Below are 26,266 nucleotides of genomic sequence, written 5' to 3'. Positions count from 1 at the left end.
CCCTAACATTGTTTTTCATATCTGTTCCAAAGTCTTTATATTACTCTGCCTTTCTTATGTGTGTGTGTTGTGTGTGTGTGAGAGACGGAGAGAGAATATATTTGTTATATTATTTGTTATAGTTATTATGCTAATATATTGATTATAATTATGATACAAATGTATTAGAAATGAAAATGATATGTTTTAATCATTTAGAACCAATGCTCAGAGAATGTCCTTACTGGTTGGTTTTAATAATTAAAGACTACAAGGAGCAAGGGTGAATAGGAAGCAGCTTCTGAATTTGAAAGGTGTCCAAATGATAGCCCAAGGACCAAAGACAGCTCAAACCGGTTTGAATAGTTCATTTTATATGGCTTATATACAGACCTACCAAAAGTCAGGGAATTGGATTAGTCATGGGTATAGAATTTTACAACTTCAAGGTGCATTTAAGATCCAACCACTACATTGTAGAGAAGAAACTGTGTTCTGGAAAGGTTAGTGATTTTCCCAAAGTCAAACAGGAAGTCAGAACATGATCTAAACGAGCAATTCTCAAACTTTTATCTGTAAATAGACTGAGATTAACCCCTCATCAGAAATATGACTTACAAATATTTTCTCCCATTCAGTAGGTTGCCTTTTCACTCTGTTGATTGTTTCCTTTGCTGTGTGGAAGCTTTTTATTTTATGTGATCCTACTTGTCTATTTCTGCTTTTATTGCTTGTGTCTTTGATGTCATATCCAAAGTGGCACTGCCAAGGACCAATGTCAAGAAACGTTTTTCCAATTTTTTTTTCGAGTAGTTTTACAGGTTCAGATCTTACTTTTAAGTCTCTAAGTTGTTTTGAGTTGATTTTTGCACATGATGTGAGACAAGGGTCTAATTTCATTCTCTGCATATGGATATGCAGTTTTTCTAACACCACTTATTGAAGAAACTATTTTTCCTCATTATGTGTTCTTTGCATTCTTGTCAAAGATGAATTGACCATAAATATGTGGGGTTATTTATGAGCTCTCTAGAGTGTCCCATTGGTCTATATGTCTATAGGTTTTTATGGTACTACCATGCTGCTTTGATTACTGTAGCTTTTCAGTGTATTTTGAAATGAGAATAAATGCCTCCAGATTTATTCCTTTTATTCAAAATTGCCTTGGCTGTATGGGGCCTTTTGTGATTCTTCATGAATTCTAGAATTGTTTTTTTTTTTTTTTTTTCTATTTCTGTGAAGGGTGCCATTAGGATTTTGATTAAAATGGCATTGAATCTGTAGATCACTTTGGGTAGTATGGACATTTTTAAACAAGATTAAGTCTTCCAATCAATGAATATCATATGTCTTTCCATTTATCTGTGTTTTCTTTCATTTGCTAAGCAGGTAAATTTTAAGTGTTTTCACCATGAAAAAAAGAAAGAAAGGAAGAAAGAGAGAGAAAGAGAAAGAACTATGTGAAGTAATGGATGTGTTAATTAGCTTGATTGTGGTGATCATTTCACAATGTACACATATATCAAAATATATACATTTCATAAAGTATACATATATCAAAACATTAAGTTGTATACCTTAAATATGTACAATTTCTGTGTGTCAGTTATACCTCAAAAAAGCTGAAAAAAAAGAAAAATTGTTTACAACACAAATCCCAGGATCTCAATTTCAAAGAATCTGATTCCAATCAGGGGTGGGCCCCAGGAATCTTTAATGATTAATAAGCCTCCTGGGTGATTTGGCTGCAGGTGGTCCTGAGACCACACTTTAAGAAACGCTAATCAAGAATCAAGGCCTTATGACTCTTAGTCCTGTTTCTTCCCAAAGGACTATGTTGCCTCCCTACATTCAAAAACATTCCAAACAATACATAAGAGTCTTTGTAATTCACATTAGTGCTCTTATTTACTGACTCAACAATTAATTCCTGATTGAGTCATTCACTGAGTAATTTACTTTTACTCAGTCAGCCTCTGTGGTTTGCCAGGAGCTACAAATAAAAGATTAAAACACAGTCACACCCCCAAGGAACTCATATAATAGTAACAGAAGTAACTATCATTTCTTGAGCACTTTATTTATACATACGTCATATAATTTATCTCATTCACCTATCTCATTCCCTGCCTTTCAGTAAGCCTGTATACTATTATATTATAACTACATAGTTTGGGAATTTTTCATGTGTGTCTATCTATCTATCTATCTATCTATCTATCTATCTATCTATAGTCACATATATTCCCTTCAACTTGTTCTTCACACTTTATATGTCTTAGAAGTATTTCCTTGTCAGTTCTTGCTTTATATATGTCTAGTATTTCTTTATAAGGGCTACAGAGTATCCTCAGCATTGACATATATCAATACTGGGGATGTATCTGATAATTCCCATATTGATGAATAGTAAATTGTTTACATTTTCACCTGTTACAAATAGCATCCCGAAGGATTCTGAAGTAGATATTATTGTATCATTTTATAGATAAGGAAATAGAGAAAAGTTAATTACCTTGTCCCCCAATGGTAGGCCTTGCATTCAAATGGAGTCCTGTCTATCTCAAAGACTACGAAGTTCCTTTCTGTTTACTATGATGCCTTTTAATAATTCCAGTGGGGTGAGAACTGGGTGAGGTGGGCACTACAGAATCATCAAAAACCTGGCTGTTGATGGAACCTCAGAGTCACTTGAGAAAGCAACATTTGAGCAGAATCTAGGAGCCTTCTGGGAAAAGATGGAGAAAACTACTCTAGAAAGATGTTAGGTTTATTGCAAACCAGTCAATCATACTTACTGATCACCTACTAGAGGAAACCTGTGATAACACTTGTGGGGAGATTTATGGAAAGACGACATATTTGCACATCAGGATTTTACATCACGACGTGTGCCTGTGTGTGTCTGAAAAATACTAGTGTAACAAGCTGGTGAGTACAATATGAAACAAAACAAAACAAAACAAACAAAACACCGACTTCATTTGGCAGAGCACCAGAAATGAGGGGGTGATGAGGTCCTGTCTTTGTGGCATGGTGAAAAAAAAATGCCCTCCCAATTCAGTTTCTTCCTCTGAAATGAAGAAAGTAAGATCTAGCCCCTGCATACTTGACAGGATGTTGCAAGGCTTGGTTAATTTCTGTAAATGTTTTGAGCTCCTCTGAGGTGTGTGTTCTGTAAATAGGAGGTATTAATAGCAGCCGTCAGAACTGAAACAAAACTGAATTGAGCGGCAGTCATTTTCCGGGAAAGAAACACAAACACCCGTAAAGCATAGAGCCCATACTGGATCTGTCACATTGGTCCTTCTTTAAAAGGCAGCCTGGGTCTCATATAGGACATGGTGACAGCTCAGGCCCTAATCTCAAGTGGGAAAATTCAGGAGACTAGCTGGATTTTCTAACATTTAATTTCCCAGCTGATTACTATGATTAAGAGTCCATCTGGCACAGCCCATTTGTGAGGTATGTGTGTGCGGGGAAGTGGGAATCTAGTAAAGGCAGAGATCTAACAGGAAAAAAAAAAAAGAAAAAAAAAGAAAATGCACAGTAGAGACAGTGCCATTTTAGAGCCCTCCGCTAAGATGTTTAAATAGGAATTTCGTCGTATTAGCATTAGTGAGGCCAGTTGGCCATATGTTATAAGAAAGGCAGTTAGAGAGAGAGGGTTTCTGTTTCTCAGGGCTTTTATGTTAGCTTAGTGAGGATTTGGTGATGCCTTTGTCTGCCATGGGTCTAGAGGGGCTGTGAACTGCTAAGAAGAAAATCTAGCTCTGGGTTTCAGCAGTAAAATGCCAGCATCTCTACCTGCAAACTGGCATCGACTCGGCAGTTGCTGGGGAAACACACAGTTATACTTCTGTACATGGATGGGGGGTGATAATTTAGGATGGGGGTACCCTGGAGCTCACAATCCACTTGCTCATATCCCCCGGAAAGGAAGCTCTGAGGAGAGGTTTGAGGCAGCCGTGTGTTAGCTCTCATATTGTCATGGCCCCTTCAGGGTAACTGCATTTCCCAAATCTATCCAGGGGCAAGTCAATCTTATAAGCACTAATAGGACTTACAGATGTGCAGACACGAAGGTTCTGATGCTCAGCTCAACTCCTGGATGGAATTTCTCATAATTTTTTGTTACCCAGGGGATTCTATGTAAACCTGTTCCAGACAGAGTTTTTATTGTATTTTATTTCTAATCTCCAACCAGGCTTCCCCTTTGGAGGTCAAGCCTCTAAGTCTCCTTGAAAATTTCTACCTCAGAGGAAGGGGCTTCTGTCTCCTGTGGCCGTCGCTTTTGCTGGGGACTCCAGGTCCACCAGGAAAACTCATCAGCGACTTGATCTTAATCCCTGGCTGCATACACACAGGTCACTGAAAACATCTGGCGGCCCTGACCCTTCCTGTTCATTTACCGAATGTACTGCAAGTGGGGAAGGACTGGAGAACACATTTGTCTTCCTCCCTGGTGACAGAGGGATGAACTGGGTGATGGTCCAATGTCATGAGGACCTGTGAGCCCTATCTATTTTGCTCACGAAAAGGACCGATGACCTCTGTTCAATGGCTGGAAAGTCTCTATCTCTGTAGGCCATTATGGTAGCTCCCGAGGGCTAAGGGGAGGAACGCATCCTCTGCCTCATCTTGGAAATGTGAAAATAGAGTGGGTTTCCCCGCAGGTTGGAATCAATACCCAACTGCCTTGTCTCTGGGGAAGGTGGATTTCATGGCCCACCATATGAGTTCAGCAGAGAAATCTAGATCAATAGGAGTGAGAGAGTATGTAATGTGGTGCCTTTAGGCATCTGTATCTGAAAAGGGACTTTTATTTGAATTACTTGGACCTTAGACTGAAGCTTCACCTCCATGTAGGAACAGCAGTCCATTAGTGATCCTTTGAATTTATAGCGAGACCTCGTTTACAGTGATAAAGCTTCCTTGGGGCCTAAGGTCTTCTGGTGCCTCTGTCTGTGGCTGAGTGCCTTAAATAAAGGGCAAGTCTGTTACTTTTATGTCCTGTTCAGCCATAGCTGTCTAACCTTGTAGCGGGAGGGAGCCTGGCAAAGTCAGTAAGGTAAGATGGAAAGTATCCACAGCTCATTACAATGGCTTCTCCTCGCCCTTGCTTGCCCTCACTCATCATCAAGAGTTTGTTTCCAGTCTTCCCAGAAGAAATAGCCATGCCGGTCTTGTCATGTTGCATTGGCCTGAGAGAGGTTTGTGTTGTAAAATGTATTGTCTTACTTAGATTCTAAAGAGAATTAGACTTAGGATGAATGGATTTGAGAGTCCTGGCTGCACTGAACTTTCTCTTTTTCTTGATTTTTTTTTTTTTTTTTTTTGCTTTAACAGAGGCTTAGCTATCAGCAGGTTTACATCTTCCAGTGATGGGTAAAAGGGGATGGGAATTATTTTGGTTTTTTACTACCTTGCTCTAGTAACTTAGATTGTGCCCTAAAGATTGTGTGAATAAAATGCGTCAGACCTGATTAATGCAAGAGAAAAAGCAACCTGAGCTCCTTCTTTATTAGCAAGAATGTCCAGAAATGATATAATAATAAAAATATTCTTCTCGGGAATCCAAATATTGATCACAGAGAAGCTGCTGAATAGCTTTCTCCCATTGTCATGAGAAAGATAAAGACATGCCAATACAGAAAAAGTTTGGGGTCAGCCAGGAATGGCAAATATTTGATATATATTTTGTCATCAACCTTCTTCTCCCAGGGCAGTGATAACTTACTAAGTGCTTATAAAACTCTTTCCTACCAAGATCAGACATGATTTCAGAATACTTCTCAGTTTCCAAAAAGCCCCAATCAGTCAGTTAAAGTTGGAGTAAGTGGCTTAATTTTTAAAAATCAAAGGAAAAAATGGCGGCATCTCAGCTTCTTCGTGGTATGATTAAAATGTCTCCAGAAGGAGTTTTGGACTGCATCTTTGATTTTTCCCAGCCTTTTCTGTTTACAAATCATTTCGATGCGAGTCAAGATTTGACTTTCCACTTACCCCACCCATTCTTGTCTACCACCCCAAAAATACCACACCAAAAGAAATGGGAAATATGACCCTGCTTCCATGAGCCATCCATGAGGTGATGTCTGGTTCACATTAAATGTCGGAAATAAATTATTTATGTGAGATGAAAATACAGATGTAATTATATTATGGATTAATTTTACCCAAGAATAGCATCTTAACTATTTGAATGACCCCCGAGAGACACTAGCAATTTTCAAGTATACATTAATAACCACCTGACTTGTGGATATATAGAAAACATACATATTTTACGTAGAATACTTTGTACTTGATACCCTCTCTTCAAATCTTGAATTTGTCCTCTCCTCAACCTTGTCCCATGTATAAAAACAATACAAATTTGGAGAGCACGGACAGTTAACTCAGGTGATGGAAAGCTGGGCTTTAGTTTTAGTCTGGATAGTATAAACCATTTTGCAGAATTGTGAGCTAGGCCTGTCATCTGTTGCTCAGAATGATAGAAACATGGCAGTGGATTGGCTTGATTAGAATACGGCTCTGGAGACCGTTCTCAACCTGAATTGATCTCTGATGCCAGTCCCCAAGATGAGCCATTGGTTACTTATTCTTTGGGGTTACCCAAGATGGCAGCACTGGAGGCCACATGATTGGGGTTTTCTATACCTTGGGATTACATGTGATACAAAACAGCTGACTGACAATGGAGAATGAGGGAAGGGACACCTTCAAATTCCTTCAGCCAGACCTAGGGCTCTCTCACCAGTTTGAAAAGGGGAGAAAAATCTGAATTCTAATGCTGTCATTACAGTAATATACAAGCTTAGGAAAGACACTTAACTTTTCCTCTATGTCAACTCTCTATGCAATGTGGAGTGATAATACCAACTGGACTTGGGAGACAATTGCTGAAGGATGTGTAAAGCATTTCACAATCTGAAGCATTAGCTCATAAACGATGGAGGCAGAACATTCTGTTCCTTAACCTGTATGTAGAGTATAAAATGGAATTTTAGGATGGAGTAAAGGAAGGTTACTTTACACAATGTGAAAAAGATGTGTTCTTTCACTTCAAGGCTAGAAGTGAGAGATTTGGATGACAAGTACTTGAGTCTGTTTACAAATCTAGACATATATACAAACGTCCCAATACCCCTGTTGGAAATAGAAGTTGTGTTACTTTATTCTTTGAGATGTGTCTGGGTAGCATTTTAATTTTCTAGCCACTGTTAATTTGGTTATTTTTCCTTTTGCATCTCAAAAACAAACAAACAAGCAAACAAACAAACAAACAGGCTTCTTAAGGATTTTCCAGTATGTTTTTTAAAACTATATTTTTTCTATCTGAAAGTTATCCAAATGCACTTATGTGTCCAGTACATTCTCCCTTCCAGGCTGGCCTAGTCATGTTGCTTGTTTCTTTCCTAATAGCTTTCATGTTTCCACGAAGAATTGGTAAGGCTGGAGGGAGGGGAGGTGGTGGTATAATGAAAGGTGTCTCATGTGTTTTCTGTTCTTTAGGGAATTTGAGAAAGCAGTAAGTCAACTTATAATAGAAAGCATTTTCTTTGGCAATCTACGTGGGAAAGAATCCTCTATTTTAGGACCATTTTTTGCATTGATCCTGTAAATTAGTTCTTCCTCTCTTTGATCATATAGAATCACGCAGTATCCTAACAAATATGTCTTCACATTAGGGTGAGACAATTCTTTCAACCCCAGCAGGCAGGAAAAATAGGCCAACAGGTGCCTGGGCAGGATTTCCTGGGGTTCAGGCTACTGCAGCTTCATGGACAAATGAAAAAATGCAGGTGTCACTGCCCTGCCCCCAGGCCAACCAGGTCACATGGTAATTGCCCAGTTGCCTGCTGAGATATGCCCACCCTGAGCTTCTCCCTCCAGGTTCATTTTTCATTTTGATTGAGTCATGATGGCTTAGTGCCATAAAACATCTGAGGATATGCTTTGTAGGGAAAAGGTCATAAAAAACTCCAATGATCTCCCCTTCCCTAATATCTAGGGCTCCTATGTGTAAAGGGTAGGCAAGCAGGGCTAGTTACAGGACAGTGCGTTTCTGTGCAAATGGCAGGAGCCAAATCTCCATCTTGCTAGCTTAAGAGTTGGTTGGCGGCCTTATTTCAACTGAGGCAGCACAGCTTGCTTTAGCCTTGAAGTGTGAAAACCAAATAGAGGTTGGCAGAGGGAAGAGATGAAAGATGCATAGCCTTCTTGGAGCATGAAGAGACACACCCAGCCCTTTGCGGAATGCAAAGACTTTTCCCATCCCTTCACCAGGATCTTGTCCCATGGCCACCCCTCCAAGGATTGCAGCTAAATCAGCAGGCTCGATTGGGTGCTCGCCACTGGAGCTTTTCTGTTGTGGCTGGTGGGCAAATGTTGTGAACTTCCCTAATTTGGGAGGGGACTGAGCAGATGACTCACCTTCCAACTGTCTTGGTGTGCGTCTCACTAATCCCACTATCATAGCGAGGCAGGGAAATACACACACACACGCACACACATGTACACACACATGCGAGCAAGCACACACAAACACACATATAAACACACATGTGTACACATACACACAAACACCTGCAAAAACACAAACACACATAAGCATACACACTTGCACACACACAAACATACATCTTCAAATATACATGCATGCACATAGAGGAAACACACATACAAAGGAACACACACATTAACACACACATGCACACATGCAAACAAATGTAAACACACACACATGCACACATGGAAAGTCACACATGTAAATCTACACACAGATTTGATTTGGGGGCATATAGTTTCCTCCAGTGCTCTGAGCAATTATTTAGGACATTTGTTGTCTGCCCTCTCTCTGTTCTGGGGAAGATTTTAGAAATTCTAATATGAGAGGCTGAGAAAGGAAAATATTGGCTTCTACAGTACAAACATCCCTGTCCTGAAAGAAAATGTTAATTTTCTTCTAAATCAAATGTTGACATGTATCAGCTGCTGCTGAAGATGTATCACTGTGGGACAAGCTCTCAGCTCCAGCGGATGGACATCAGACTGAAATCCCTCCTCCAAAATGCTAGCTGGTTTCTAACCTAAACAGGTTTGGTTTAGGTATTTTTTGAATTGACCTAGTTTGTTTTCAAAAAGCTGGTCTCTCTGGGACACCTTGAGGAGGGGAGCAGGATTCGACTTTTGTCGAATGCACTGTTTTCTGCGGAAGCCTAGGCCCCTATACCTGTCCTCTGCAATGATGCAGGCTCTGCTTGCATCTGCTGGGGGCACAGGATTTTAACCAGAGATGTGGGAGGGGGAAAAAGTCTAGGGGTATGGAGAAATGAAGGAATCTACAGACTAAAGGAAATTTCCAGTGCTAGATGTTTTACCTACCCCTTTCCCCATTGCTCCCAAAATATGCACTGTAAATATTCTTTGTTCAACACCTATGTTTTTAAAATCCACATCAAGATTTCTCTACTTTCCCCCCCCCATTAATCACTCACACACACACACACACGCACGCAAACACACACACCCTTTTAACTTGTTAAGTTTGAAAGATGATGATATCTACAACCCGTGTGCTTTGCCAGAATGCACGGTTAAGGCCAAGATGAATGCAGAAGGGTTGGTGCAACGTTGCCGCAGAGCAGCGTGATCAGAATACAAGATGGAACGTAGGGGGAAAGGCCAAGAAATATGTCTGTGCTTGGAGTTTACACAAGTCTCCTTAGCAACTTGTCTGCATTTATTTTTCCCTTAATGTGTGTGGGTTTCTTCCAAACCCTGAGTGAAATGGGAGTTGAGTTTCTGACAGTCCCCTATTTCCCTTCTTCGGGGGCAAAATTGTTTCATTTGGTGAGTGAGGCTTTCTCTTTTTTTACCAGCTCCTTCTCCTCCCTTCCAACCCCCACCCCTCCCATTGAGGGAGCTCTGATCCTTTGCATTGTGACTTTGTGGTCTGTTGGTAGCTTTCCAGAAATCCACCTCTCCGTGGGGGAATGAGAGCCTGTTTCTGATGGCTACTGCTGTGCAGATTTCTGCCACAGCCTTGCTGCTTCAAGTGCACGCTCCTGTGTGTGGCACAAGTGTAAATGTGCCTGTTATATGCCTGGGTTATAAAATCTGGGAGGAACAACGGCGCTCCTTTCCTCTCTGCTATTTTTCTTTTTCTGTCTTACTCTCCTCCCTTTCTCTCTCTCACCACCCCTCCCCCAACACAAAAGACCCTGTAATTCTAATTAGAAGATGAATATAAAGCTATTAGGAAAAAACCCTGACTTTTAGGGATTTGATATGTTGGATTTTATGTGGTTGGGCTTGCTGCAGGGGAGACGACTGTAAATTCTGCAGTGGTTTTACCTAAAATTGTTTTTACCTTGAAATAGCTCTAGGGGAGTATAGATGCTGCCTCATTGGAGCCGATGCTGAATATAAATCTTCATATTTCTCTTTCTGCCCCGTCCCATTTTAGAGTCTGGGGAAAAAGGAAAAAGGAAACCTAGCCAAAAAAACATTAAGGTTTGACTTTGGCTCTTTTACAAACAGATGTTGCTTGTCATTCTCTTGTTGTTAAGCAGGCACCAGATTGAACCAAGCAGCAGTTGTAGGTGTGTGTGTGTGTGTGTGTGTGTGTGTGTGTGTGTGTGTGTGTGTGAGAGAGAGAGAGAGAGAGAGAGAAAGAGTTAGGAGGTTGATGAAGGGCTAGAAAGCAAAATAACCAGATCAATATTTGGGACAAGTTGAGAGCTGGAAGTAAGGAAAATAGTCTAATACTTTTTTTCTTTCCCAACTTCTATTTGGTGAAGAGTACATAAAATCGTCTTCTAGTTGGTTGGTTGTTGTTCCAAACAAAGAGAGAAATGTGGGAATCAATAGACATGGAGAGCCCTAGGTGGAGACACGCTGACCTGCTGGGTGAAATGCAGAGAGACAGGGTGTGTGGCTTTTCCTCCGAGTGGATCTGCACCCCGGAGGAAGGCAAAGGTCTTTCTGTTTCAGCTGAAGGTCGTTTCTTGGGTTTGAAGGTTGCTTCTTTTTATAAGTATCATTGTGGAGGTTCCAGGCCTCTCTATAACTTTCCCAGAACAAGACTCCATTGTCATGCAGTCAAAACCCTCAAGAAATACTCTTCACATATTATGTATCTCTTTTCTTGCAGGATTCGATCTTCAAATCTTCCCAAGCCATCCTATCCACCCACTTTCTAATCTAATTGTGAGATACTTTCTCAAGAGCAAAATGTAGCTTTGAATAGAAAGTCTTAAAGTTGGCTGGTGTCTAGGAAGCATTTATATAGCATATAGTTCACTTCTATTAAAGAGATGACAGTCATCTGATTTTTAAAAATACGTGTCTGATGTTTCTATGTCAGAATCAAGGTCTTATTATTTTTTCAAATTTCAATTCTCCTCCCCTGCTTTATTAGCAAAATAGCTAGAAAGGAAGTTGTAGGCTGGCATCATTGTTTGCATTTTCAAAAGGAAGAAAACTTGTCATCCTGAGCAAACTTATTCCTTTTAAAAGTGAAAGTAGTATCCCTTAGCCAGCGCACACGATACAACTTGTTACTGGCAAAGTCTCTCTTTTGTTTCATCTGGTGTGTCAAAAGTGAATTTGCCTTCAATTTCTCACTCTCAAATAGTTGATTTCTGTTATATGTCTGTTTTAAGTGAACATTAAGTGGGTTTAAGATTTTTTTAATTACGGAAAAGTAAGCTCACTATTCAAATAATCTGAGAGTGTCTTTTGTTTTCATCCGATCTATCTTCTATTATACTCTTTTCCATGTCTTTTCTCTTTGGTTGATCTGCACACACTTGCATTTATCATTTTCATAAAATATTGTTTAGTGTGGGAAAAGTGTGGTGGGATGAAGATTATAAATATCCATCAATCTTCAGTGTTCCCTTTGCTTGAAAGAAACATGAAAACCATGGCATTGCTTTGCCATTCTCCTCTCTCCCTACTCCCTTCCGCTCAGTTTTTCCTGGTAAAAAAGAATGAGTTCTACCTAAGCTAACTGGCTTTGGTGCCAAAAGCCTCTGCATCATATCCTTGAGCGCTGCTCCCACTCTGTGGCCTGATATCCTTGTGGCAATGTCACAGGTGGATAAAACATGGCACGATGATTGGCACCAATGAATTACTCCTGGAGTAGCAATTGCTGGATGTGCCTCTTTTGTTGAGGTGATTGGATCTTTTGGCAAAAACCAATGACTGCAAAGGATGAGAGAAAAGATCAGAAAAACTGAAAAGCTATAGGAGACCAAACACTAGTGTCTCCCTGCTACAGGAGACACCCCCTGTCAGAGTGAACAACAAAGGTTAGATTTGAGCAAGCTTGCTTGCCGCCTCGCTCTTTCTTTCTTTTTCTTTCTTTCTTTCTTTCTTTCTTTCTTTCTTTCTTTCTTTCTTTCTTTCTTTCTTTCTTTTTCTTTCTTTCTTTCTTTCTTTCTTTCTTTCTTTCTTTCTTTCTTTCTTTCTTTCTTTCTTTCTTTCTTTCTTTCTCTTTCCTTCTTTCTCTCTCTCTCTTTCTTTCTTTCTTTCTCTCTCTCTCTCTCTTTCCTTCCTTCTCTTATTCTTTCCTTCTATTTTTTCTTCATTCTCTATCTTACTCTTTATTTCCTTTCTCTGTCTCTGGCTCTTTTTCTTTTTCTCTCTTTTTTCTTTTCTCTCTCTCTGCCTTTCCCTTTTGTCTCCTTTATCTCCCCTCCCTCCCTCCCTCCCTCCCTCCCTCCCTCCCTCCCTCCCTTCCTTCCTTCCTTCCTTCCTTCCTTCCTTCCTTCCTTCCTTCCTTCCTTCCTCCCTTCCTTCCTTCCTTCCTCCTATCCTTCCCAGATAAAAAAAATTGTCTGGTCAAATTGTCCCATCTGTTTGGGACAAAGGAAATCTACTGAGATTTTGTACAGGACGTACATCTTTAAAAAGGAAGGGGGGTAGAGGGCAGGAAATCTTTCCGTTGGTGTCGTTCTGCTGATGTCACCATGGATTCAGTGTTCAAGTCCACAGCCAGGCAAAACTCAAATAAATTTTCCTTTTTGCAAGCAGCTGCACTGTGAGTTCGCCTTCCATTAGTAAAGGGACAATGAAGGAAAGGCAAACCCCGCGTCCAAAACATGGCCAATGAAAGGACACTGGAATGGAAGCCAGGAATCCCGCTGTGGTGGAGAGGCATAGACTCATGAATCCACCACAATCAGATGCTTGCTTCTTTTTAACAGCCCTATCGGCCGAGAGAAATAATGACTCCCGAATCATTTGACAGTAAAAAAGTTGAAATGATATCTCAATGGTGCTGCATCATGCCAGGTAATCACTGCCCAATTCATTGATTACACCTTAAACTATTCTTAACTATAGATAGCCAATCTCTTCATCATGCTTAGCAAGTGAGTGGTTTGGTATAAAACATTTGTACAAAAGTTTGGGAGTATTCCGAGACTTCACATTCCTATTTGATCATTTTTCTGGTAAAATTGTTCTCAAGGTCCAAGGGGAATTCCAGGAAAAATGTGAAGTTACTTATTTGCAGAACCTATTTATTATGCATAGTTCTGGAAATGAAGTAAACATAATGGTTCCTGATGTTTTTCTAGAAATACTTTTATTTCAGTTTCTGTTTTTCTTTTTACTCTTGTTCTAATGTTACTTTCAACTTTACAAAAGAATTGGATGGCAAAAGAAACCAACTGAAAAACAAGTAAAAATTCTTAACCCATTAAAAAATATTGTAAATGTCTTATTTTCCAGAAGCAGGTGGATGATTTGAAGATATTAGCCTAGCAAGATGGAAGCAGGTTTAAAATTTTACATAAGAAGTTACCTTTTTCAGGTAATGGTGTTTTTCTGTAATTTTCCCAAACCTTTCATTTCTCAAGTATTGCAAATTTTTAGGGAATGCTTGAATGATTTAATTATGAAGAATAACTACATTTTAAACTTAATTTTTAAAAAAAGAAACCAGTTTTATAATTTTCATAGCCAAGGAGTAGAGCAGACATGGCATTCAACTCTATGGAGTCTGGAAAATTTTAAAAAATTTATTACTGAACAGCACTTGGATTTTTGGATCTGAAAATTAAGCCATAGAGCTACAACTAAATTCTCAGTTTTGCCAAACTTCACAGCACCAGCAGGCTCTGAGCAATCATAACAAGCATTTGAAACTAGCAGGCACTGCCCCTTAACTCTGTCGCTATCTTGGGCATTTGAATTAAAAAATATAAGTATTACAAGATTGGCTCTAAAAAGCCTACTATGTGTTCTGAATTCCTGGAAGATAGAACTTATATAAATTGCATAATAACAATATTGATTTTTTTTTTTACTTTAGTTGTAGATTGGTAATACTATATGGCACTTTATGAAACTGTTCCCTTGCATATTCAGTGAGTAGGATTTGATCTTAGCTTTCATGATAAGAGGCAGTTTCCTTTTAGTGTCATTGAAGGGTTTTATGCCACCTAAAAATGTTTAATAACATAAATTATATATTTGCTTTATAAGTTACATTACTTGGGCTTTGTCATTGCTTACCAGCATTAACCCATATTTTTCAACTTGTTAATATTACTTAGAGAGCCCACAGATTCTTGCTTAATGAAGCAAGCCAAAATTTCTTCTGAAAAAACCCCTCATTTTCCTCCTCAACACAAAGAAGATTCTTAAAGGACGTGTTCAATTAATACTTTAAGAAAAATATCTACTCCCAAACAAACCGTCCCTTTAGTAGGTCAGTATTTGATTTTCTTCTCGTTTTTTGTTTTTTGTTTTTTTTTTTTTCAGCAGCCTGGGTGTCTTCTGGTTGCTCTTTTTATTTTCTAAAATGGAAACTTGGGATTGTTTGGAGTTTAACACTACAAACCAGTTGAAATGAAAAACTTCTCTCTGTTCTATATTTGCCAAGGAAAGGGAGAGCGGCCCCCAACTGAAACGCAGCATTGAGCTCCTTTCTGTGGAGGTCAAGAGTGCCATGCAAATTTATGGAAGTGGTGCTATTTGAACGTCTCAGTGTACCACTTTGATAGATCTTAGTCTATTGCTAACAAATATTGTATCGTTTTAATAAGCGTGATGATAACAATTCGTTCTCATTACTCTGGGACCTTGGACTTACTCTGTTCCATTACAATAGGAGCACCTCCATCCCCCACATTCCAGCAATATTTAATAGGGTTCAAAGTGTCCATCCTCAAATACCTCTAGCCCCATGCCTTTGTCAGAGAGACCGAAGGAAAAGAAGCAGCTCAGAGCTTATTTAAAAATCTTTTATTTTAGAAAGGAAATGAACATTTTAAAATAAAATAAAGTAAGTAAAGACCATCTGGGGGTGACTGATTTGGATACTACTTACTTCCACTTGCTATTGTTGTTTCTTTGGATCTGAAAATTAAGCCACAGAGCTACAACTAAATTCTCAGTTTTGCCAACCTTCGCAGCACCAGCAGGCTCTGAGCAATTGTACCACAGCTCACTTGTGATGAGATAGGGAGACAACAAAGTGTCTATGAATGGTTATGTCTCAGTTTCTGTTCATCATACTATTGGTTTCCTGTTCTCTTTATTTAACTTTCTAGGTTGCATACACGAGGGCCTGCTCTTTTCTCTGAATTCAGCTCTGTCTTTTTTTGTTTGTTCCCCTTAGTAGGGCTTCAGTTCATCTCCCAGATTCTTTTTTTTTTTTTTTTTTTTTTTTTTGAGACAAAGTCTCACTCTATTGCCTAGGCTGGAGCGCAGTGGCACAATCTCGGCTCATTGCAACCTCTGCCTCCCAGGCTCAAGCAACTCTTGTGCCTCAGCCTCCAGAGTAGCTGGGATTACAGGTACACGCCACCATGCCCAGCTAATTTTTTTGTATTTTTAGTAGAGACCAGGTTTCACCCTGTTGGCCAGTCTGGTCTTGAACTCCTGACCTCAAGTGATCTGCCCACCTTGGGCTCCCAAAGTGCTGGGATTACACACATGAGCCACCAGTGCCTGGCCCCAGATTCTTGAGAAAGGAGTGAATGTCCATTTGTTGAGGCAAATTAGATAATTACTTTGAGAGCCAGGATCCATCATTATAGCTTACAAAAGTTAAAAAGGTCTCTTTTTAGGTCCTGTAAAGGGAAGGAGTCATATGTGCTTCCCAGCATCCAGGATAGGGAATCATTTCGCTTTCTAACATATGTCCCCGAAGTGCTTATGATTATGACTGTCTTCAGTACGATTCACCAAAGGCACCATGCATGAAAGTTCATTGTCTTGGATGTTCCCGTCTTATACGTAGAACATTGGCTTTGCAGAAAAAAATACTATGTTGACAGATGAGATCGTTTTATAAGACGGTCTCAGAAACAGATTCATCCCTGTTCTCTCAAACAGTTTTGTGGGGGGCGGGGGCGGGAGGAGGAACAACTATGTAATTTCTTCTATGGTTCAAATTTTATAAAGTACACCCAAACCTGCTCGTTGTTGGTGTTTGAATCAATAATAAGTGTGGGGATGGGATGGGGGTAGGAACAAAAATGCAAACTTTTCCCAAAGATAGATCTGAATACAGCTGAAAATCTCCTCTAGAGTGGTTTTCAAAAAAATATTCCTACAAATCTGTTGGTAGTACTTGCTACGTTTATTCCAGTTGCTTTCCAGAATGCAAACAGGAAAATGAAAGTTTCGCCATCATTTTTAATGTCATGACAGGTATTTAAAGGAATGAACTTGCATTTGGGCTCTCATGTATTCTTTCTCTCTGCCTACAATGTAAAGAATTTTCTTTATTCTGCTGGTTTGCCATGTTGGTATCACTTTGCCCAGATTGTGTGTTCAGCAGTGAATAAATGAGTCTTCCATATATAAACAGTAAAATGATGAGGTTGACCTAACGCCCACTGGATTTGTGGAAAAAGTGGAAACCAAGGGAGGCACGTTGGGGAGAACATAGAAGATGTTGCTTAACTTTTGCTTTTGTGAGAGTGGGACGAAGTCCTTTCCATTTCTGGCATAAAACGGTTGAATGGTAGACTCTTTTGTTGGATTAATGGCTGTAACGTTTTATTTTCAGACATGTCACACCCCCAAACGAGAGAAGATATTGAGGCCTGTTGCCACAAACCCGTAGATCCGAACTTGTGGTATTAGTCCGCACAAGCTTGTGTCTATAGGTATGTGTCTTTTAGGCAATCTCACAGACCTCGGGTTTGCTTCTATGCCACTCAATATCCCTTTGAGTTATTTCATTCTCCCTCTCTTCCCCTTAGTTTCCTTTAAGAGCGATAAAAATGGAAAAGGGGGCTGAGGTGGAGGAAGGAGACCTTTTGTCCTGAAATGAATGAGGTTCTTCAATGATGAATTAATAGGCTTGCCCTCAGTTCCCGTATCTCTCATAACTGGTCTCAGCTGTCAAATTAGAAGGCTGGACTTGCAGGTGAGGCAGCAAGCATTTGAGTGATTGGAACAACTTACTGTTGAGTGATGAGTAAATAGATAAACAAGGGTTTCTTTTGTTTTCTGTAAGCCTAATTGTTTTCAAAGTTATTATGATATTTTCTGGAAAGTGGCAGACATGTTTACGGGGCCAATTTCCCTGTGATTTGGGTTTTGGGTTTTCCTTTGTTGCAATTCTTCCTCCCCCATTTTCCCCAATAATTTTGCTTCTGAAGGACTGATAAATCAGAATGGATGTGTTTAACTGCCTAACTATTTATACTTCTATTTATATCCAGCAGTGTAAGAAGGACTTCTTATAAAAAAGAAATTGCCTGTTTAGGTACAAATTAATATTTGGCCAGAGTTGTTTTATAAGTCTTTATCCTGTTTTAAAGGCTGGAATGAAAATAATTTTACCCCTTGCCTCTTAAATGTCACCATTGTGCCAGGATTGAAAAGCTAAACTGACCACAGATCAAAGCAAAGCTGGCTATATTTGTCTCATTCCAACAATGTGAGCTGAGGAGTCTGTAAACAGAACTAGAACCCAGGGTGAAAAGTTGATCAATTTGTATGACTCTAAAACTTTTGCATTCCCTTTCGGTAAAACATAGTGCCAGAAACTCCCTTAAGATATGTGTGTGTGTGTGTGTGTGTGTGTGTGTGTGTGTGTCCTCTTCTAACAAAGAAAGTCAACATGAAGTAGTTGGTGGGTTAACATTAGAAAAAAGTTTGAAATTCAAGTGGATGAACTTTGTCTCCTCTTAAGACCTACTTAGGAATAACTAAAACTCTTCTTTTATCCAGTACATAGAAATGAGATTTTGCATTTCTGAATTAGGACAGCCTAGATACAGATGACATATGTATAAAGGGTAGAATTTGGAACTCTGTAATTGCCAGACCAAGACAACATTGTTACCATGCATTTCCTTTGCAAAGCACTGAGGAGGGTTGTCTATAGTGCTCAACCCCCTGCTTGCCAAGAAAGCATTGCTTTATTATAGAATGATGGCATATTATAACCCAGAGTGAAAGACTGTCCTCATTGGTGTGTGTTATATAAATTGTTTGCCTAAGGTCTTTATCTACCCAATAAGCAATTTGTTTGGTTAGTTTTATATGCCTCTTTGAAGTGGTTAACTTGGAATGAATAAACTGCTAGCAAGTTAAACCTGTACCTCCACTAGATAAATACTTGTTTGATAACGGCAAAATCACATCTCCACTCATCATCCCTTTAACCTGCTGTTAACCATGGGATTAATGGTGGAGTTCATGGATCCATGGGGACCCTGAGCTCCCAATATTCCCCAAACAGGAACAATACTTGGACTGCAAAATGGCCAGTAGGTGACTGCCAGATTACTTCTTTTAAGGAGGTTTTTAAAAACACATTATCCCAAGAAAAAAAGATTATATAGAGCAGTTGGCCCTTTCAAAGTTTCTAAAAGGCTTCAAACTTTGATTCATCTGGTTAGAAAAATATTCTAGTGGAAAGCCCAAAGCCCCTGGACATTGGCCACAAGAAACAGGATATTAAATATTTTACGTGATGATGAAATTCAGTATTTTTCCCTCCTTCCGTGTTCATGAATGAATGGTTCTGTAGATATTAATTATTCCTTTGAGGCTCCCTCAGAGTGTACCAAATATCCTACAGGAACCATGCAGAAAGTAAAATAATTTCAGAATTTCCCCAGAAAGACTTGGAAGAAATATTTCAACAGCTATTATTGCATGGAGGAAACAGAATGGGTATAAAGCAAACTAGTTTTATTAAATTTCTCAAATCATCACTATCAAAATATATTTAAGATGCAATACCAGGACATGGTTTAGATTTGTTTTTTAAAAACAGGAAAAAAAGAAACTTGTTTCAAGAAATGCATTTGATAAAGCAACTCACCCTGTATCATCAGAGTTTGAGGAGGGAGAAGCTGAGATTTAGCTTGAGAAATTTTCTTATTTATATTTCAAAATTAATATATGTATTTCTTTACATGGGAAAAATGGCATGTGTATGATAGAATTAATTTTGAATTTTAAACTAATATGATTTCTTATTTTTCCAATGTGCTTACCAATCATTCCTCAATATTTGTTAGGTCCTATGGATCCTTATCTGTTGACTGTGGTATTTAATCCCATCAAATGTCACCTAGCCTCTCCAAGTAAGATTTTTAAAGCCTCTACTGCCTGTAATATCACTGAATTTGTACAGAGAAGTCGACGTGAACGACTCTTCAAAGATGTTCAAAGATTTATTAGAACCTAACATGGTAGTTAATAAAGTATGAGTTGGAAAAAAACCCACTTTTTACAGTTGGCATAGCCATAAGGCTAGAAAAATTATGATTTCTTCATTCTCTCATTCATTCAACAAACCTTTATGAATGTTTACTTTGTGTTCGGTACTTTGCTAAAGGACAAAGATATGACTCTGGCTTCAGAAAACTAATTATCTGATCAGGGGCCCCTTTGAAGAATTGCATGTCAGCCATACAGACACATGTTTTAATGAATCCCATGTTTTAATCATAACATTTGTCCAACTTCCAAATTCCTAATCAAATATAGAAGATGTTTACTAATGGGGTGTCTCTGCTTTTTCCTAATCTCAGACACTCATAGCATTGTTTGAGGTTTATCCTTACTTCATTTGGAGGATTGCTGCTGGCAGCACTTAAAACCTCGGTGTTTGATAGCATGAGAGTCTGTTTACACAGGTTCAGAGAATGTGTGGAAGATTTTTTTAAGTTAATAAGTACAATAGATTGTCTCTACCTGAAGATATATTACTGTTGTTTGCCTATAAATACTACTTCTTATTTTATTTTTCACTTGCACTTTTCAATAAGAATTTTTATGACATCATTCCATATCATAATTGCATGTTGTTATTACATGCCTACAAATATTTACACTAATTATGTAATGAGCCATAATTGCACTAATACATGATAATGGGCTAAAATCAGTGTAAATAAACAAGGAAATTCACAACCAAAAGAGCAGGGTATTGAAAACCATTAGTATTCTGAGAGCAGCATCTTTATATCTTTGACCCCCAGAATAAGAATGTACATGGAGAAAGATCAATTTTTCCATTTCCGGGTATTTAAAAGCCCTCTGAACTGTATGTTGTGGCTGATTGACTAGCACTCTAGCACATGGATCTTATCCTCTCTTTGTTGTGTCTTCCTTTGTCAACACTTACTGCCCTTCCCCTGCCTTGTGTCCCATTCATAAGGGTTATATATCGTGATTGTGTTTACAGAGTCAGGCACAGAGTCACTGCAAGGTGAATGAAAAAATTCAAATTAAGAGGAAAGAAAATGAATTATATTTTCTTTTTTGGTCCCGGTAAATGTTAAATCTTCTACATAAGTGAGCATCTAGTAGCAGAAGACTTGGAAATACATCTTAAGTTTCCATAGGAGATCTGGGATTTAAGGTTAAACCGGCCAGGTTGAATTCAGCCACTCTATGATTTTTTGCCCTCTCTGGAATCTTAATAGCAAATCCATCATACTATGAGTGAAATTCTAATATAAGTGGAAGAACAAAGGATTGGACATAAAAATAAAAATCATCATCCCTTAACTGCAAGTTGATTTATACTCCCATGTATCCATTTATGCATATAGTCTTTTTTTTCATTTGAAAAACTTGTTTTTTTGATTTTGACATGTGCCAGCTACTAGCCATTGCAGATCATACCAGATAGGCAAAGGTAAATGATGGGGCACCATTTCCACATAGCTTGGGGTCCAGTGAATGAGACAAACAGATAAATTATAATGCAATGATGTGAGAATTAAAGCATAAATGCATATATGAAATTGTGAGATAATCAGAGGAAGAACTCTTTGAAATGAGGCTTGAAGGATGAATGAGAGTTTTTTTTTTTTTGATAAAACTAACCTCCCAGTCTTTTTCCCAAATTAGGTAGCCTGGATCTAACAGAGGCAGCCCCCGCACCACCGCTCCTCCACAAAAAAAAGCAGTTTCACCCCATCAAAGCTACATAAGGATATAGAGTTGGAAACATTGGGGAAAAAATCATTTTTCTCCAGGCTAGTGGAATAGCATGAAGAAATATCAATGCTATGGCATTTGAATCTGTCTTTTGAACACAATCAGTGCAGCATAAGTATCAGGAAGATTCTCAGTGTGCTCAGACGTGCCTCCATCTCTATTTGCCTAGACTGACCTACTTGCTTTGTAGCACAGCCTTTACTAGGCAAAACCAGAGTCCAGCTAAGCAATGAGGAGAGGTGGCTTCTGGTAGACCACAGAGCAGTCCTTATGGGAAAATATAGACCTGATCAAACTTGAGTTTACATAGACATGAGAAGTTGCTAAGCTTGTAGAAGCCTATCTCCTGCTCCAGCACCTGCCTGGAACTGAAGATACAGGAAAGATTCAGTTTAAAATTATGAGGCAGGTGGATCACAAGGTCAGGAGTTTGAGACCAGCCTGGCCAACATGGTGAAACCTGTCTCTACTAAAAATACAAAAATTAGCTGGGCGTGGTGACACATTCCTGTAATTCCACCTACTGAGGAGGCTGAGGCAGGAGAATCACTTGAACCAGGGAGGCAGAAGTTGCAGTGAGCCAAGACTGCGGCACTGCACTCCAGCCTGGGTGACAGAGCAAGACTCTGTCTTGGAAAAAAAAAATTACAAGTGCAAACAGGGAAATTGGCACATTTTGTAGGTTGTTGAATAGACTATTGGGGACAGACTTATGAAAAATGCTGAAACAGTCAACTCTGGAAAAAGGAGCACTTTCTAAATATGAGAATTATGTAAAATACATGATAAGTATTGTTGGTTGGATGTTCAATGTAGCTTTTGCGGTATTTCTTAATCTGCATTTTGCTCAGAATAATATTTTCTATGTCTTTTCACTCTGTTTTGGTTTAAGCCAGTTCTTCTTGTATATCCATCTTTTAGTGACTCCAGTTTTTCAGTTTTACCAGAGAAACATTTATTTTTCTAATCCTTTTTTAAATTGCCCAAGTTTAAATATTGTTCTACTATTCTATTTTGTCAACAGATATCAGAAGGCATTAAATTGTTCAGAATCACCATTATGTAACATTACTATAATCTCCATGCACAAATAGTTCAAGAAGGCCAATCCCAAGTATTTGCTCCCTTCCTGTTTGCATAGTAATCTCAAGCCAAGGTTTTTGTGTTATCTCTTCTATCATCAGACTCTTAGATGTGTTGTCTCTTATGAATGGCCCAAATAGGTGACAGCATGAAGAATCATTGTAAGACTAACTTGTAATTTCCTTGCTTAAGAAATGGTAGTTTTCCAGCCATTGTGACTGCATGCTCCCAGGCTGAGGTAGTAGGTTGTATAGTTTAGAATTACATCAAGGGAGATAACTGTACAGCCTCCTAGCTTTCCTTGGGTCTTGCACTAAACAACATGGTGAGAACGATCATGATCCCTCCAGGCCTTTTCTCCCTATGAAAGGTAAGATTGGGTACAATTATTTTATGGTATTTTAGAATTCAAGTTTTGTTTAATCCTTGTACCCATGCTGTATTTTCATATTCTGTTTCCTTAGGTTAGATTTCATTTTAAGAAAAATGTGAGACTTTGAGGGATTCAGTATATCAGTTGTCCATTGTCACAAAAATGCTGCATAATAAACAACACAAAGCCTCAGTGGCCTACAATAAATGTATATTTAGCTCATGAGTCTGTGTATCTGTGATTTACACAGGTTTTCTGGTCTTGCCTGGGCTCATTTCTTCTGGCTATCAGCTCTAAGATGGGGTCACTAGATTGATGGGGGCAGCTCATTTCTGTGCTATGTGTCACATCTGACAACAGATTAGTTCTAGCACATTCTTATGGTAAAGGCAGAGGAGTAAGAACAAGAACAAGCCAAATGACTTAAGGATCTTACAAGCTTCTGCCTGCTTTGTGTTTGCTAATATCTCATTGGTCAAAGGAAGCCGCCTGGCCAGTCTTGAAGCCAGAGTGAGCACTACTACAAAGTTTCATGGCAAAGGACATGAACTCAGGAAGACATATTACAAATTGGGGCTGCTTTTTGCAGCTGTATTGCACTTTCTTAGATATCATCAAATTAAAAGAATTTTGTACTCTCCACTCAAGGAAGTTTCCAAGATAAAGAGCTATGTTTTGGAATTTGTATTTTGGGTTTTAGGCTAAACTGGTCTTTGAATGCAATTTTATATCCCTGTTATTGAGATATGCTCTAGCTAACCTGTGTGAAAACCTTTATGGAAAAATAACAAAAGACTGGAATAGTAATAATGTAGAGATTGATTATCTCAAAGCATAAACTTGGTCATTTCATAGTGATAACCAATGTCATGAACAACGATATTTTACCTGTCTTATATGGAAATCCCACAGTCTGCAAAGAGCATCTGAGCAGCAAAACCAGCACTCAAATCCAGATCTGTCAGTTAGGAAGGAGTTCGTTGTCCCATGTCTGGATACTTTTCAGCAGAAAATGCAGACGGGTCGTCAGAAGGTACATAATGAGGTGTTTAGTCCATTTTATTATTTTCTGGTAGTTTAATGTACAAAATATGTCAAAGGAAATGGTTATGCAGTCTGTAGGTATAGTTTCTCTCTCTCTCTCTCTCTCCTCTCTCTCTCAGCTACCTCAAAGAAGAGATGAAATTCCCTGTGTCAGGATTTTTATTCTATGCTCAAATATTTTTATGGTGAATCACCACCAGTGATTGCCGTGTTACTAAGAGGTCAGGAATAACTAGCCCCCCCTTATAATGAAGCACAGCTGAAGGTTCGATGTTACTTTCAAGCCACCCTGAAACTCTGTAGCAGGACTAGGAGCAAGACTCAAAGGCTCTTGTGCCATCTTTATTTCTTAGCTCATTCTTCCATTCTTTAGAAGGTACTATGCCTTGCTTTAGAAGATGCTGTCATTATTTTGTGACATTTATTATGAGTTTAACATTAAGCATACTTGTTACCTGTATCTGTGTTGGATGAGTTTGTATATTAAACATCTGTAGCCACTTGACACAGATAAGGACCTACTTAGTACTGTTTATACATTTATAAAGCTTCTTTTTTTAAAAAAAATCAAGATATCTTTCTCTACAAAACAACAAGATCCTCTCCTTTTCAATGGGATAAACCTGGGTGGGTTTATGCATCCATGATTCCCAAGAGCGAGCTAGTGTTTGGGATACTTTGCTTCTGAAGGCAAAGTAACCTTACTAGGATTGAATTTCTACTGACTTTAGTAATGAAGTTTTATCTACTTGAGTTTAAATAATGCCTTCTATGCTTTTAGAATGGCTGTAGTGTCTAGGAGCTCATATTGTTGTGATTTTTAGCCAATAGCTCATGGTGTGACAGAGTTTGAGAACTGCAAGGAAAATAAATAATGTTGGAAACCACTTTAGATACCATCTTAGTGTGAATTTCAGCAGTAGTGGATGGGTAAAGTATTGTCCAAAATAATGTATCCCTTGTCTTCATCTTTGGTGAGTATGTGTTCTATTTCCTCAGGGAAACTCTTCACTGAATTTTATATAATGGACAATCATTTTTAACCCCATAAATCCAAAATACATCATTTAGACAAATGGCCATAGTATCTTCTAGCAATTAATCTCAGGGTTTAAGAAGGAAAAGAGGAGGCCGAGTGGGGGTGGATCACTTGAGGTCAGGAGTTCAAGAGCAGCCTGTCCAACATGGTGAAATCCCGTCTCTACTAAAAAATACAGAAGTTAGCCAGACATGGTGGCACACACCTGTTGTCCCAGCTACTTGGGAGGCTGAGGCAGGAGAATTGCTTGAGTCCAGGAGGTGGAGGTTGCAGTGAGCTGAGATCGTGCCACTGCACTCCAGTCTGGGTGACAGAGTGAGACTCTGTCTCAAAAAAAAAAAAAAAAAAAAAAAAGGGGGGGGGGGAGGAAGAGAGACTTGTGGCGGGATACACTTTTACATATTATCAAGAAACTATATATCAAGAAATTATATCTCTATGGGTGGTACATATCTTATTTTAATTTTTCAGAATCTGTTAATCCAGCTACTTTTCTAGTTCGCTGACGAGCTTCAAAACAGAAACATTGCTGGCATCTTGACCTTCTTCATCCAGCAAAGAATGTTTTGCTGACCCAATTAAGGGGACTGGTCATTTAGAATAGTGAGTTTATAAACTTTATTGAAGATGGATCATCTGTGCTCCTTAATTAGCAGGCATAAGATTCTTTCCTAATTGGCTTATTAATAGAGATACTAAAACTAGCATGTAACAGTGCAACCAACCCCCTTCTTATACCAGAGATGTGTTTACTTCTGAAGACAGTCTTGTGAGGACAAACACTAGCTTTCTCTGTAAGTTGACTCTGGCATATTTTCTTCTCTGAGCTTCATGAAGATCTAAGGAAAAAGGAGTAAACCAAGTTTTTATTAATTCAACCAATATATATTTCCTAAATATTTAATATAAGTTCCAACTACATATAGAATAACAGCCTACACCACTGCTATTCTTTCTTACCATTCCTTCAGGGCAGGTGATACTGTGAACACATGGAACACACTCTAGGATAGCAAGGTTTTATATAATCAAATGCTTCTTTACTCCAGAAGCCTAAGTACTTAAGCTGAGGGTAAGAAATCTGAGGATGGCTTCCCATCTTTACATAAATACATCAAGTTCCCCCCTTTAATTGTGGATCACACAGTCTATCTTTTTAATACATTTTAGTTCTCTTCACTAATACAGAACCCTTTGATGCAGCACAAAAATGTTACATTTTAGAAATAGGGATATAGTGACATTGAGCAGGGTCCTATAGATTTTCATAGTTCAATGGTCATTCATTCAACGGAAGC

General features: G+C 38.8%; 1 protein-coding gene, 1 long non-coding RNA gene and 2 other non-coding genes across 9 annotated transcripts in view; all 4 read left to right on the top strand.

Annotated features, from left to right (window-relative positions):
• Positions 1–26,266, top strand: part of LOC106993508 (uncharacterized) — a 336,731-nt gene that overhangs the window by 197,407 nt on the left and 113,058 nt on the right. The gene's annotated exons all lie outside the window — the stretch shown is intronic.
• Positions 10,860–26,266, top strand: part of BLID (BH3-like motif containing, cell death inducer) — a 43,052-nt gene continuing 27,645 nt past the window's right edge. Inside the window, 1 exon segment of the mRNA XM_077964775.1 lies at positions 10,860–11,006. Within this exon segment, the coding sequence (XP_077820901.1) occupies positions 10,860–11,006 (147 nt within the window).
• On the top strand, positions 17,060–17,139 carry MIR100 (microRNA mir-100). Its single transcript, NR_032014.1, has one exon. It is a non-coding gene; the product is annotated as a microRNA mir-100 (primary transcript).
• On the top strand, positions 22,743–22,814 carry MIRLET7A-2 (microRNA let-7a-2). The gene has a single exon (NR_032353.1). It is a non-coding gene; the product is annotated as a microRNA let-7a-2 (primary transcript).

This window comes from Macaca mulatta, chromosome 14 (assembly GCF_049350105.2).
Source record: "Macaca mulatta isolate MMU2019108-1 chromosome 14, T2T-MMU8v2.0, whole genome shotgun sequence".
Classification (NCBI taxonomy): domain Eukaryota; kingdom Metazoa; phylum Chordata; class Mammalia; order Primates; family Cercopithecidae; genus Macaca; species Macaca mulatta.
Note: the sequence above shows the minus strand (reverse complement) of the source record. Positions and strands in the feature narration are given on the sequence as shown.